The 13,257-nt window shown below is 43.7% G+C and overlaps 1 protein-coding gene across 1 annotated transcript in view; it reads right to left on the bottom strand.

The window, feature by feature from the left end:
- TNFRSF21 (TNF receptor superfamily member 21) overlaps positions 1–13,257 on the bottom strand; it is a 68,979-nt gene that overhangs the window by 18,408 nt on the left and 37,314 nt on the right. Inside the window, exon 4 of the mRNA XM_069487296.1 lies at positions 1,771–2,036. Coding sequence (XP_069343397.1) covers positions 1,771–2,036 — 266 coding nt within the window. The remainder of the gene's footprint in view (positions 1–1,770; positions 2,037–13,257) is intronic.

Genomic DNA, 13,257 nt, shown 5'->3' on the forward strand with positions numbered 1-13,257 from the left:
TTTTCTGCAATTCCACATTTCGAAGAAGTTAAAAAATATGCCAAGAGCTTTAAAGACCACCTTCAAAGTCAATTAGCACCCATAAATTTTAATCCCAACAGTTACATGGATCAAAGATCCACCTGAAGAATGTTTACTTCAATCGTGAAGAAGTATTGCACTGTCTGTATAAAAAGATGAAAGCATTTGGACTTTTTAAGTATATAAAGTATACTTAGGTATAAGTATCAAGTATATAAAATTGAGTTCCTTGATATACAAAATTTGGTACAGAATGATAGTAAATTGAGTTGATATGGTAAAAACAAAATAAAACAAAACTCTACCTAGCTCTTTCAGGCAATGAGTTTGGACCACTAGAATAATAACACAGACAAAACAGCCCTTTAAATCTTGAGTGGGTTTTATCAAGTCTTAGAGGCATTTTCTTTACTTTGGGAATACTTTCTAAAACCTTAATTGAAGTCTGTGGGAAATATGATTCAATACTCAAATCTACTTAATTCATGGCCTTTCAGGGAAATACATTATGATTAAAGACAGGCTGAGTACAATGAGCTACATCATCATCTTAACTTCCATTTGTAGAATACCTTCAATGAGTCAGGCACTTTATATGCTTTATTTCTAGTCCTAATTCACCTCATAAAACTAGGCTTACAAATGCAAATAACAGAGGCAGAAAAACTTAAAGTAACTTAGCCTTGGTCACCCAGCCAGTACATGTCAGAGCCGGGATTCAAATCCAGTGCTGCTTGGCTCCAAAGCCAGGGCTCAATCACTATACACAAACCACACTCCTCAGTCTTCCTGTTCCCACCTGATGCACAGGATTGAACGACCCAAGGAAGAGGATCGATCTTGTGACCAACTGCTGCCAGCACCACCTGCATGCTCAGGAGCTAAGATGGAGCCTTTCTAAGCCACCTCACGAAAAACATCCTCTAGAGGAGGGGAGGGCAAAGAAAAAAAAAAAGTCTTTTTTCTTGGTTTTGTTCAAAATGTATTACGCAAAATGAGATTGTAAATTAGTTAACAAACGAGTAGACGAGGCTACACAGCCTGATAACTATTCATAGAATTTACCCCAAAGACAATGATTCTCAACTTTGACTGCACATTGAAATCACCTGGGAGAGCTTTTAAAAGTACTGATTTACAGTCCTCCCTCTAGAGATTCTGATTTGACTGATCTGCCGTAAGGGGCGGGTCCAAGCATCAGAATTTTCAAAAAGTTCCCTACAATCAGAGGTCCCCAACGTTTCGGGCACCAGGAACTGGTTTCATGGAAGACAATTTTTCCGGGGATCGGGGTAGGCAAGCTCAGTCGGTGGTGCGAGCGACGGGGAGCAGCTTGGGGAGCGACAGAGGAAGCTTCAAAGCTTCGCCCTTGCCGACTGCTCACCGCCTGCTATGCCACCTGTGACTGGTTCCGAAGTTTCATGGAAGAGAATTTTCCCATGGACCGGGGTGGGGTATAGAGGGACAGAGCTCGGGGGGCGGTGCAGCCCGGCTCCTAACAGGCCAGCTCCAAACAGGACACAGACCAGTACCAGTCCGCAGCCAGGGTTTGGGGACCACAGCCCTAGATCCCTAGATGATTCTAATGGACAACCATTGAGAACCACCGTCCTAGAAGGTAGGGTGTGTTTGTGTGTGTACCTAGATGTCTAATATCAGTTAGTTTTCCCTGTTCCCTTATACCTGGTAAAATCTGAAGCACAGGGACAACAGGTTAGTGGTAAAGACACACGAGCAGGGCTGCATTACCTGGGTGGTATCTTCCATCAGCCCACGAATCTTCTCCACGACATCATTTCTGCGGTGCTGCCGCAGGGCGCTCACCAACTGAGCCAGGCTGGCCTCGGGGCCCCGGATGGTCCAGTGCTGCAGGGCCGCGTAGGCCCTCTCGTGGTCCGCCGTGTACCCGCTGGAGAAAGCGGCGACCTCCCTCTCGCTGGCATTGCACAGAAACTGATAGATATCCTTCCACTGGCTTCCCACTTGGGCTGCTACAAGCTTCAGGATGTCAATACCTACACCAGAGACAAACAAAAAACAAATACAGGCTTGTAAAAGAGGAAGGTCTTTATATAAGGCCATTCTGCTTTACTTCTGTTTTGTTTTGAAACAAGGTCTCGCTTTGTTGTCCAGGCATATGGGTCTTCAGCTCGTGGGCTCTGAGTTCCTCCCACCTCAGCCTCCTGAGTAGCGGGGCCACTCTGCTTTAATGAACTAGAAGAAGTTTTCCCATGGCTGTGTGTCAAAGGAATGCAACTGCCTTTCATAAGCATTTGGCACACTCAGCCCATCCTAGGGACTAGTTGGATACCCTCCTACAGACTTCACTTCCTGAATGTGGAAAAAGAAGAAGCAATCATGGAATTATGAATATAATGAATCACCCCCAAAAGGTGTTTTGAAAGGCAAACCCAAACAGGGTATTCACAGCGATTCCTTTGTTACTACAGTGGTCTCCCCTTATCTATGGGTGATAAGTTCCAAGACCCCCAGTAGATGCCTGAAACTGCAGATGGTACCGAACCCTGTATTTACTGTGCACGAATTTCTTTTTCCTTCTTCACAATTTCATGGAACGAAGATTCACTGTTACCATAGATCTCAGCAACCTCAGCATACGATTTTTTTTTTCGTTCCTTATTTAGCCCAGAACTTTCATCCTTTCACCTAAAGGAAGCGCTTTATGAGTTTTCTTTGGCATGTTCAAATTGTCAGCATCACTGCTCTTGTGCTTTGGGGCCATTATTAAGTAAAATAAAGGTTACTCGAATGCAAGCACTGCGATACCTGGACCATCCATCTGATAGTCCAGACGGCTACTGAGTGACCAGTGGGCGGGAGCATCTACAGCCTGGATCCACTGCATGAAGGGAGGATTCACATCTCAGATGGGACAGAGTGGGATGGCTCAAGATTTCATTACACTCCTCAACAAGGTGTGCAATTTAAAGTTTATGAACTATTTGTTTCTGGAATATTCCATTTAATATTTTTGGACCACAGTTTACCGAGGGTAACTGAAACGGTGGAAAGTGAAACTAAAGATAAGGGGAAACTGCTGTCCTAAACACAACTGTAACCAAATAAGTTAGAGGCTCCCAGACTAAAAAAGTGGTGACTTCATAAAATTTAGAAAAAGGGAAGCTACAAACTAAAACTTACCCAACACTGTCTAGGTAAAGGGTGTCCTGATTCTGGGAATGATGTCTTTTATGTCAACTGACATACCCTGCTGTTCCAGCCCAACAGAGGCATTCCTTAAGAACATACATCTTCTTGTGCCCTAATTCATGCTCAACAAGTAATTTTCTGATCCATTATTCAGTCTTCTAAATTGACTTGCATGATTATGATGAAGACAACAGCCAAAATGACAGTATAATAACAATAGCTATTATCTTCCTGGTATTGTATTACAGTACTAGCTCATTGAACATCTTTATGAGGCATTAACATTCCAATTGCACAGGTAAGAGGAAAAAAAAAACACTTAGAAAAGTTAGGCTGCTGGCCCAATATCACAAAGGAAGGTGGGTTGGGTATTGAACCCAACTCACCAGTTGGCTATTCCAAATCCTGTATGTGTAACTACTATTAAATGTTTACTGGATGCCACCTTCTGAGAGGAAGGAAAAACCTTGAGCAAACAACCATGGCTGCTTATTCTCTCAGATATCTGCCCCCAATAATATAATATATTGTCATTCTGCCTCATCAGTCACTTGTAATCTCTGTGCATCCATGGTCCCCAGATCTGACGATTTGGGGGAAATGCCAAAATCAAATCCCAGGATCCAAAACCTCCAGATAAGCACCTGGCACCAGTCCTTGGTCAGGTGAGACTCCCCCTGAGTAGCTTGCTTTGCTGTCTCCCCCTTTCCAGCATCTTCTCTCTGCAATTACACAGTGGCTTTGCCACTGTTTATACGTGGGGTGCATATAGAACTCTCCTAGCAAGGGCTCTAGTATTTTACCACAACAGGCGAATTAGCCCTCTGAATCAATACCATGTCTCTGGCCATACTCACGCACTCCGATGTCAGAGTGGTTATAGTGGACAATGTCTTTCTTAAAAATATTTACTATTAAAAAAATGGGGTCAAGTTCCCAAGTGAGATTTAGGGAAGAAAGAAAAAGAAGAGAATAAAGAGAAACTGATTGTTATGATTTTTAAATTAACTAGAGATTAACCAGGAAGAAAAAAAAATCTTTTTGGCTCCAATCAGTTGTTGGGAAAAGTATTTATAAAATGAGCTATCAATTTTTGCCCAATAAAAGAACAATAATAATTACAGACGTTTCTCTGAAAATGGAGGACTTTGTGGTTCCTTAACATAAATCCTTGCTCTGCCACACAAACCTATGGAGCCAGGTGATTTGAAAGCCTGTATACACACTCTGAATTCATGACCTGAAAATTGTTTTCAAAAAATAAGTTCCTAGTAGAAGGCTGCTTTGTTGTCAACTGTAAAAGTAGAATGCCACAAAAAATAAAAACTTCAAAAAAAAAGTAGAATGTCACAAATTACGTCATTACTATACTTCTCACACTATTTTCCCTGGCAGTGTGAAATATACTTGAACCAGTTGCTTTTCAGTTTTCATAGCAAGTTTAGTCAGATACGGAGCTTTTGATTTCAAGCAAATAGACTCTTCAAAAAAACCTATGTCCTATTTAAAACTCCACAGGTAACTTTAAGGAACACATCAGCTCTTTGTGGTTAATGAGATAGACTCTTCCAAATACCAAAAGGCTTTTTAGTCCCTGAATCTTAATTTAGGTCAATTTGACTAAGGCTCATAGTGTCTTACATGAAACATGACAGCGTTTTCTTGTAAGCAGGACCATTGCTTAAATCTTCATAATGCCAATGACAGTGTGGCTTTGGGCAAACCTCTGTCATATCCATTTCCTCATTTGTAGAGATACTCACTAGTCTCTAGTCTCTCACTAATACTCACTGATTAACATTTTCTATAGAGTTAATTTATTTTTGGAAGTACCCCCATCGTTATAAAAGCTCCATATACTAAGCACGAAAATTTAAGACTCAGTGCATTTCAGATGTAAATACATAGCCTTTATAGAGTAATTACAGAGTTTAAACGTTTAAGTTTAAGAACAACTCCTTCTTCCAAAACCCAGTACAGTATTTATACTTTTAAGCCACAAAATAAAGAAAAAAAGAAAAACACAAAGAATGGATACAATGAGATTTCTTTTTAACTAAAATTAACTGTAAGCTAAATTTAAGGCCCACAAATCAGGTTCCGTCTTATTGTCCCACTCAACTAGATTTCCCTACCATGAAACCATGGAGTCAACTCCACAGACTGATGGAAGTTAGCAACGTTCTTCACCTCCGCCCCCTCCCATGCCGGAGTGGATATATCAAAGATGGAGTCACCAACATCTTCCTCAAGAGATACCAGCCTTTCAATCTAGCACATTATCACAAAACCCCACTGAGGAGGCCAGTTGGAACTAGCCCATGAGTTTGTTGCACTCACCCCATCGCCAAGAAAGGAAACAGAAAAACCTGTGGAAAATTTCAAGAGTATTTATTGAGCAGTCACTGTGTGTTAGGCCATGTTTGCTAGACTGATAACCTTTATGAAATTTAAAGACAGAAAGAGCTTACCACCAAGGAAATAAAGCAACACCAATGAAACATAAAATCTTATAGACCTTGAAAGCCTTCTGTGTTTAGAAAAAAACGTTAGGCAAAATGAAACAATAGATGGTTACCCCTGGGGAGAAGGAGGGGAAGTTGCACAGAAGGGACTTCACAGGCATTCACAAAGTTCTGTTACCTCAGCCGGGTGGTGAAGACATTGGTCTTCTTTTTATTTTATTGCTTTATTTGATATTTATTTCACTATTCCTTTTTAAACTATCTGTTACATAGATAGCAAGGGATTCGGGGTCTCCTAGGGACAAAAGTGGGTGCTGTTGCTTTGGTGCAATTGCCCCACCTGAGAAAAAGACCCCCATCTTGGTCCTGCCCCACCCTAATCTCTCAAGCGACTGCCATACCTGGGGAGGAGGGAATACCCTACAAATCTGCCAATCAACTTAGCGCACCAGCTGCAAAAGAGTGCAGAGGACTCTCTAGCCCACCAGCCAAGCAGCAAAGGTACCATAGGGTCCAGAAATTGACCTACAACAACCCTCATGCATAGTAATGCAACTCCCAACTGTTCAATCAAAGTGGTTCCATGGTGACTTCTGAGGAGGTCTCAATCCGGGCACTATAAAACAAGTCGCAGATCATAACCAAATTCTCTTTTTCCTGCTGCGACAATGGGTCCAGTCGTCATCTGTGGCGTATGCATCATGCTCAGTAAACCTACATGTTTCTCTTGCTCTATAATCCTATCTTTCCCTCCTCAATAAACCTCATTTTCGTGCTTGCCTAACTTTGGCGTGTCTGGCCATTCTTTGGCCATGGGTTTGCCAAGAGCTGACGTTTCAGACTAAAACCTGATATCTACATGTACTTGTAAAACACACACATCCATAAGACATGTTTATATATACTTTATAAACACATACTGTTAAGTGTTTAATTTTATTGGTAAGGAATCTCATGTAGAGGTTGGTGACTAGCGCCAGGTCATGTAATGGTGCCCCACTGTGGTTAGCAGGGAGTGTGATGTAGTCCAGGAGCGTTACTATTCACTGGAATTATGCTCTTTGGGCATGGCTGCCTCGCCTAGGGATGAATGCACTCAGGCTGGCCACGGTGTGTGCGCTTTTTCCTGCTCTGTTATTGCTGACCAAGCAGCTGCTGGGACAGCTTTCTCTGGGGCTACCAAGTTTGTTTCTTTTCTTTAAAACTATGGTACCCTAAAAAACAAGAGAGAGAGAGGTGTCAGCAAACTTGTTCTGTAAGGACAACAGTAAATATTTTAGGCTTTGAGACCCACATGGTCTCTGTGTTGTGACTCCCCAACTCTGTTGTAGCACAAAAGCAGCCATAGATAACACAAACAAGCATGGTTATGTCCTAATAGACCTTGACTTACAAAAACAGGTAGTGGGCTGGATACGGCCCATGGGCTGTAGTTCACCAACCCCTGCAATCACAGCAATTTAAAGAGACCATAGCTAGACTGTTAAATAGCATAAAGATTTAGAAAAGTATTTTGTTAAAAGAAACCACACCCAAAAAACAATGAAAGTTCCCACTCCAATTATTAACTTCACAACAGTAAGTGAAGCAGAGACCACATCTCTGCTTGGCAAGGTGCCCTGGGCATTTGTGCCATCAGAGTCCCCAGAGTCGTCATCAAGACTAGAGACCGTCAGTGTGTGTTGAATTGATGTGAATCCACTGAATGTGGTGCCGAGTCTCTCTTTTCCTACACTGAAAAGTAACACAACCCTCAACCCAGTGAAGGGCTAACAGATGGGGGCGTGGAACCTAACAGTGCTTTTTCCTGTGGGGCCAGGTCCTGGAGCTCTGCGGAATACAGCTAAAGTTTCTGTAGAAATCACGGAAGGAGTCAAGCCCTACAGACCAGAGGCTGTAATAGTCAGGAGCTGTCTGAGAAGGTGGCCTGGCCTCTGGAGAAAAGCATGAGAATTGTAAGGAAGATCATGAACTTGGCAGTCACAACATATGGCTTTCAAATCCAGCTCCAAGACTTGTTAGTGATCCTGGGCAAATGACAACCTTTAAGATTTCAGTGTTCACATAAATAAAATGGAAATGCCACCTCTTGTCTGGTAGGGTGGTTAAGATTTATGGGATGGAGTATTAAAAACACCTAGCACAGGTCCTCAGTACACATTGGTTCTCCTTCCCAAGCCCCCTCCTTTTCTGCATGGACAAGAGTCACTGGGACAGTGAACCAGAAGGGTGGGAAGAGTGATTTACAGACAGGTTTTAGCACCAAGACCACAGGTGCTGAACAACGAAGCCAAGCACCAGACTCCTGACTTTCCGGGCTTTTTGGAAGCTCACAGGCAATTGTCAGAGGGGAACCACTGCTGAACTCGCCCACAGAAAGGCAAACGTGGAAAGGAAAATGCTGCTGCTGCCTCTGCCCTCTGCCACACGCGGGGTGTCACAACAGTATTCACTGGGCCCTCCCGGTGAGCTGATACTGACCCGTTCCCCGGCAAGAGGGCCCAAGAATAGAGAGGCCTGAGGTGATAAACTGGTTATTACAGAAATGCATTATAAAACCCTGAATTAGATATTAACTGGATAACAACCCTAATTTGAGGCTCAATATTTTTAATGCTCATTGTCAGCTTCAGGATGTAAAAACAAAAGGTTGCTTCTCTTTTTATAAAAACCCAAATTGATCTTTATAATTAGAGAAGGTATTAAAGCTCTTTTCCTTTTGGAGATAAGTATCTGAAATGAGCGCCATCACCCAGAGCCCATATCAAAGCCTTCCTCGGAAGGAGCGTGAAGGGCAGCGATGACAGAGCCGGAGGAAACACACGCTGTCTGCAACCACACAACACAGCACTCAGGATTTCACACCGTACAGCCAGGCTTCGCACAGAATGGGTGCATCTAAGAGATGAACAAGTTTATAAACTTTTCAGTGGTACCAAACTTATCATGTAAAAGGATGCACGCATTCCCACTGCATCTTGTTAAATGTAGTATCAGTTCTCATTATTATTCTAGCAAGAGAGGTAAAGGGACAACTAATGAGAAAATTCCCGTGGAGGCAATTAATGCACAACCTCCTCCCAGGACAGATGACTCTACAGTTCTCCCTGCGCTGGCTTCTCAACACATCACAGCAGCCTCCTGAGATGTGCACGTGGCAGACAGGAGACGTGTGCTCAAGACAACCTCCCTTCTAACCCCACCCTGATTCTCCCCCCAAAGACACGCTCTTCATAGGCACGTGCTGTGCCCCAGCCTTGCAAACTGCAGACACAGGGACAAAGATGGACACAGCACATGCAACATATGTCCAGAGCAACATACGTCAAGTTCAGAAACTGGAATAAAAGCCTGGCTTTGGCATTCCTAGAATCAATATTCTACCCAGTGCATGGTCATGTCCTCAAAGATGCCTTGTTTTTTCCGACTACCTGCTGCCCAAGCCTCCCACCTGCTTTGACTACCCAGCACCTACCAGAGCCTAGCACGAAATGGGAATAACACAAATATCTCTGAATGAATAAATGAATGAGAGCCTTTCTGCCACCGCTGCCCCCTTGCCTGCGCCTCCATGGTGTGTTCACCAGTGGACAGAACCTGGGCTTCCTGGAACCTGTTCTTGTGCAAGAGCCTCTGCCTCTGCCGGTGCCCTGACCCCACTGACGGTGCTTCGCCCTGTCTACTCCTGGGGCAGGAGTTCACAAGCAGGAAGGGCCTCGTGGATTCTCCCACTGTAGCAGAACCCTACCGAGATCAGCTATCCACGCTGTGGTCTCTCTGGCCTGGGTAAGTGCTCCTAAAAGCAAGACGCTCACATGTATGTGTTCTGCAGTAATCAGTGTATCATAGGGTGGTTAAAAATTGGTCTATCAACAGGAATAAGTCCCAGTGCATTCATTACACAGGAAACTGCTTCATCAGTGCTGGGAACTTGGTATGCTCCAGGTTAAAAATACTCCTTTCTCTAGTTGAGGTACAAAAGTTGGAAGAACTGTCTAGATTTTATTTTAAAACCAAAAAATGATTTCTGAAGCACAATCACTATCTTGTTGAAGCTTCAATAGACAATAACTGTAAGATCAGATGAACCTGGGGGCTACTAAAAAAACTCACTCTGCAAAGATCCCTTGAAGGTAGTGGACAGAAGGTTTTCCAGTGACAAATTACCAAAATGGTACACAATTTTCCAAATGAAAGGAATATATATCACTGATACTGTGAGAAAAATGAATAATCTTTCATTTCATTCCACTGGGGACAAGAAAAAACAAAAAACAACCAAAAAAGCCTCCTTCCTTCTTATCTTACTCTGTGTTTGAAGCTGTCCCAAATACCTGAAGCTGTTAATTAATTCCTTCAACAAAAATTTACTGAGCATCTACTTTGTGCTGGACGCTTCTAGGCACTGGGGAGACAGCAGCCAGCAAATGCAAAGTGAAACAAAATCCCTTCCTTTCCCGGTGAAGCCTACAATCTATCAGGAGGACTTGGGAAGAATAAACACAGGAAGTAATAAGACGTGAAGTGTGTTAGGCAGGGAGTTCTGGGAGAGAAATAAAGCAGGGAAAGGCGATGCGGGTGGTGGGGCTGCCCTACATAAGAGAAGGCCTCCCGGAGGTAGCATTTGAGTCAAGCGCTGAACGCAGCAAGCTGTGCAGATACCTGGTGCATGGAAGGAAGGGTGTCGGCATGCATAAGCAGGAGCAGGAAAGCGGCGTGGCCGGAGCAAGGGAGCAAGAGGCAGGAGTGGCAGGAGTCACAGGTGAAAGTTGGAGGGGAGAGGGGTGCAGATCACACCCGGCATTCAGGCTGCAACTCTGCTTTCGACGAAAAGTCACCGGAGATTTTGGAGAAGAGATGACACGATCTGACTTGACATTTGAACAGTATCATTCTGGCTGCTGTGTCAAGAATAAAATGAAGGTCACACAGACAGAAACCAGGTAGAGGCCACAGCCATAATCCAGCAGGGAGGTAGCAGTGGTTTGGGCCAAAGTGACAGCCGTGCAGGTAATAGGAAGTAGCCAACTTCTGCGTATATTTCAAAGGTAGAGCTGAGGGGTTCGCTAATGAATCATATATGGGGTAAGAAGGAAAGAAAGGGCCAAGCACAGTGACTCATGCCTGTAATCCTAGCACTCTGGGAGGCCGAGGCGGGTGGATCGTTTGAGCTCAGTTCAAGACCAGCCTGAGCAAGAGCAAGACTCTGTCTCTACTGAAAATAGAAAGAAATTAGCTGGACAACCAAAAATATATAGAAAAAATTAGCCGGGCATGGTGGTGCATGCCTGTAGTCCCAGCTACTCGGAAGACTGAGGCAGGAGGATTGCTTAAGCCCAGGGGTTTGAGGTTGCTGTGAGCTAGGCTGACGCCACGGCACTCTAGCCAGGGTGACAGAGCAGGACTCTGCCTCAAAAAAAAAAAAAGAAAAAAAAGGAGGCAAAGGTGACGCTAAAGTTTTGGCCTGAGCAACTGGAAGGCTGGAGGACTTTCTCTGGTGGGTGACTGATGTGGAGGTATGCTTTGGAGTTTGGCACTGGACATCATAGGCATGAGGTGCCTGTCAGACATCTGGGTGTGTCAGGAGGGCAGGAGGAAATTTCCATCTGGAGTTTGGGTACAAGGTCCAGGCTGGATATATAAGCACCTGGGAATCACCAGCAGAGAGACGGTATTTAAAGTCATGAGTCACCAAGGGAGGGAGAGCATGTAGGTTGAAAAGCAATATAAGCACTGAGCCCCAGGACTCTGCACTGTTTGGAGGTCAGGGAGAGGAGGAAAAAGCAGCCAAGGAGAGAGAAAAAACAGCCGGAGTCGTTAGAAGGTGAAGCAGGAGAGGGATGTGTCCCAGAGACACCTTCAAAGAGAAGGAAGCAAAAATGCCAACTGCTGCCAGTAAGCAGAGGAAAATTAAGACTTGAACAACACGGGGTTAGAATCATGTCGTCAGACTATATGGGAAAGAGGCAAGGTTGTGGCTAAAGTACTGCCATATGTCACTAATTCTAAGACAACTGAATGCATATTTTAAGCAATGCCTTTTCACAGCTTGGCTGCAGTGTTTTCTGTTTTTCCTTAGTGGCATATAAAATAATGGTATATGCCTCACAATGAATCGTGTCTCAGATTTCATGAAATATACTAGGAGGCTTTTTTTTAGTTTATAAACTTGAACCTACCTATTAGTTAAAATGTGACATATCATCCACAAACCTGTCGAATTATATACCTACACTGTAATGTTAACTACCAATTAATCATGAAGAACAGATGAACAGAATTCTAGAAATTCCTCCTCCTCTGCAAATTCTGCTTACATAATACTTGACCAGGTTGATTCGAGGACACAAATTTTTAGAGATTTTTTTTTTTTTTCATTTGTATTTGAGCCCTATGCGGGGAAAACGCCGATTTATTTTTTAGTATCCCAAATAGCTTAAATTTAAAAGCTGTTAGTTAAATTATAGAATGAAATATACATTTAAAAACTAACTCCCTTCCCCCTAAAGCCTCGAGGAAGAAGTCACCGGTGGGTGGGCCCGGGGAGAACGGCAGCATCTGTCTGCCAGGGGCAAAGGCCACGTCTCTGGCCACTTCGTGCATGAGATAAAGATTTTTTAAGCTGTAGCCATAAGAGGCTTTTCTCCTGCAACAGTTTTGTGTGCTTTATAATCTCAAACACCTTAAGAGGTTAAACAGAAAGGTGCTGTCTGCTGGAAATGGCATTCCTGGAAGCCAAGGTGGAAAAGGCGGTGGGGTGGGGGCTGGGGGGGTCGAACACCCCGACTCTCCCATGGCTGTAAAATGACTGCGGCTGCGGGGCTGGAACGCCAGGACACAGCAGCCTCTTAAAGCGAATAATCTGCTCCCTTCAGCCAGGCTTCCTGGTGTTTACACTTCAAGTCTACTTCCCATAGGAAATTTGGGCTGACAGACAGGATGGCTGTCTGGAATTTTTGGTGGAGGAGTCTATCTGGCAAAGGAGGGACGGCTGCTTTGGTCGCAGCAACTGCTGCCTCTGTCTGTCAGGTGCTGAGAAAACCACCCGGTGAAACAGATGTGAGTTCAGATTAGAAGGACGCTATCAACTTTGACTTACTTGAAACAGCCTTTATTTTTCAAAACAACCCCCGCAGAGCCTTCAGCCCCAGGATTTTTCTATTTTAAGCCATTCCTGAAAAAGTAGGAAACTGGAGTGACTTCTGCAGATGAAAACTCACTCTTGATGACAATTTTGTAGGCGTTTTATTTCCGAGCAATCTGGGTTTTGCTAAGGTAAATAAATTTTTCTCGATTGATTGAGGTTCAAAAAAAAAAAAAAATCAACCACAAAAACTTAGAAATTCCTAGCACCAAGTAATTGAAGGGAAAATTCAGATTCTGATAGCCACGGGGCACTGTCTAGAATCAGATTGGTGCCTGACTTTAAAACCTGGCACAGCCACTTCCTGGCTGTGTGACCTTGGGCAGGTTACTCTTTGTACCTCGATTTCCCCATCTGTAAAATGGGGATGATAGTGGCCTTCCTCAGAGGGTTATGAAAATTAAGTTAATATTTATGAAATAATTAGAATAGGACATGGCACTTAGGAAGCATGAT

Source organism: Eulemur rufifrons, chromosome 15, assembly GCF_041146395.1.
Source record: "Eulemur rufifrons isolate Redbay chromosome 15, OSU_ERuf_1, whole genome shotgun sequence".
Lineage (NCBI taxonomy): Eukaryota > Metazoa > Chordata > Mammalia > Primates > Lemuridae > Eulemur > Eulemur rufifrons.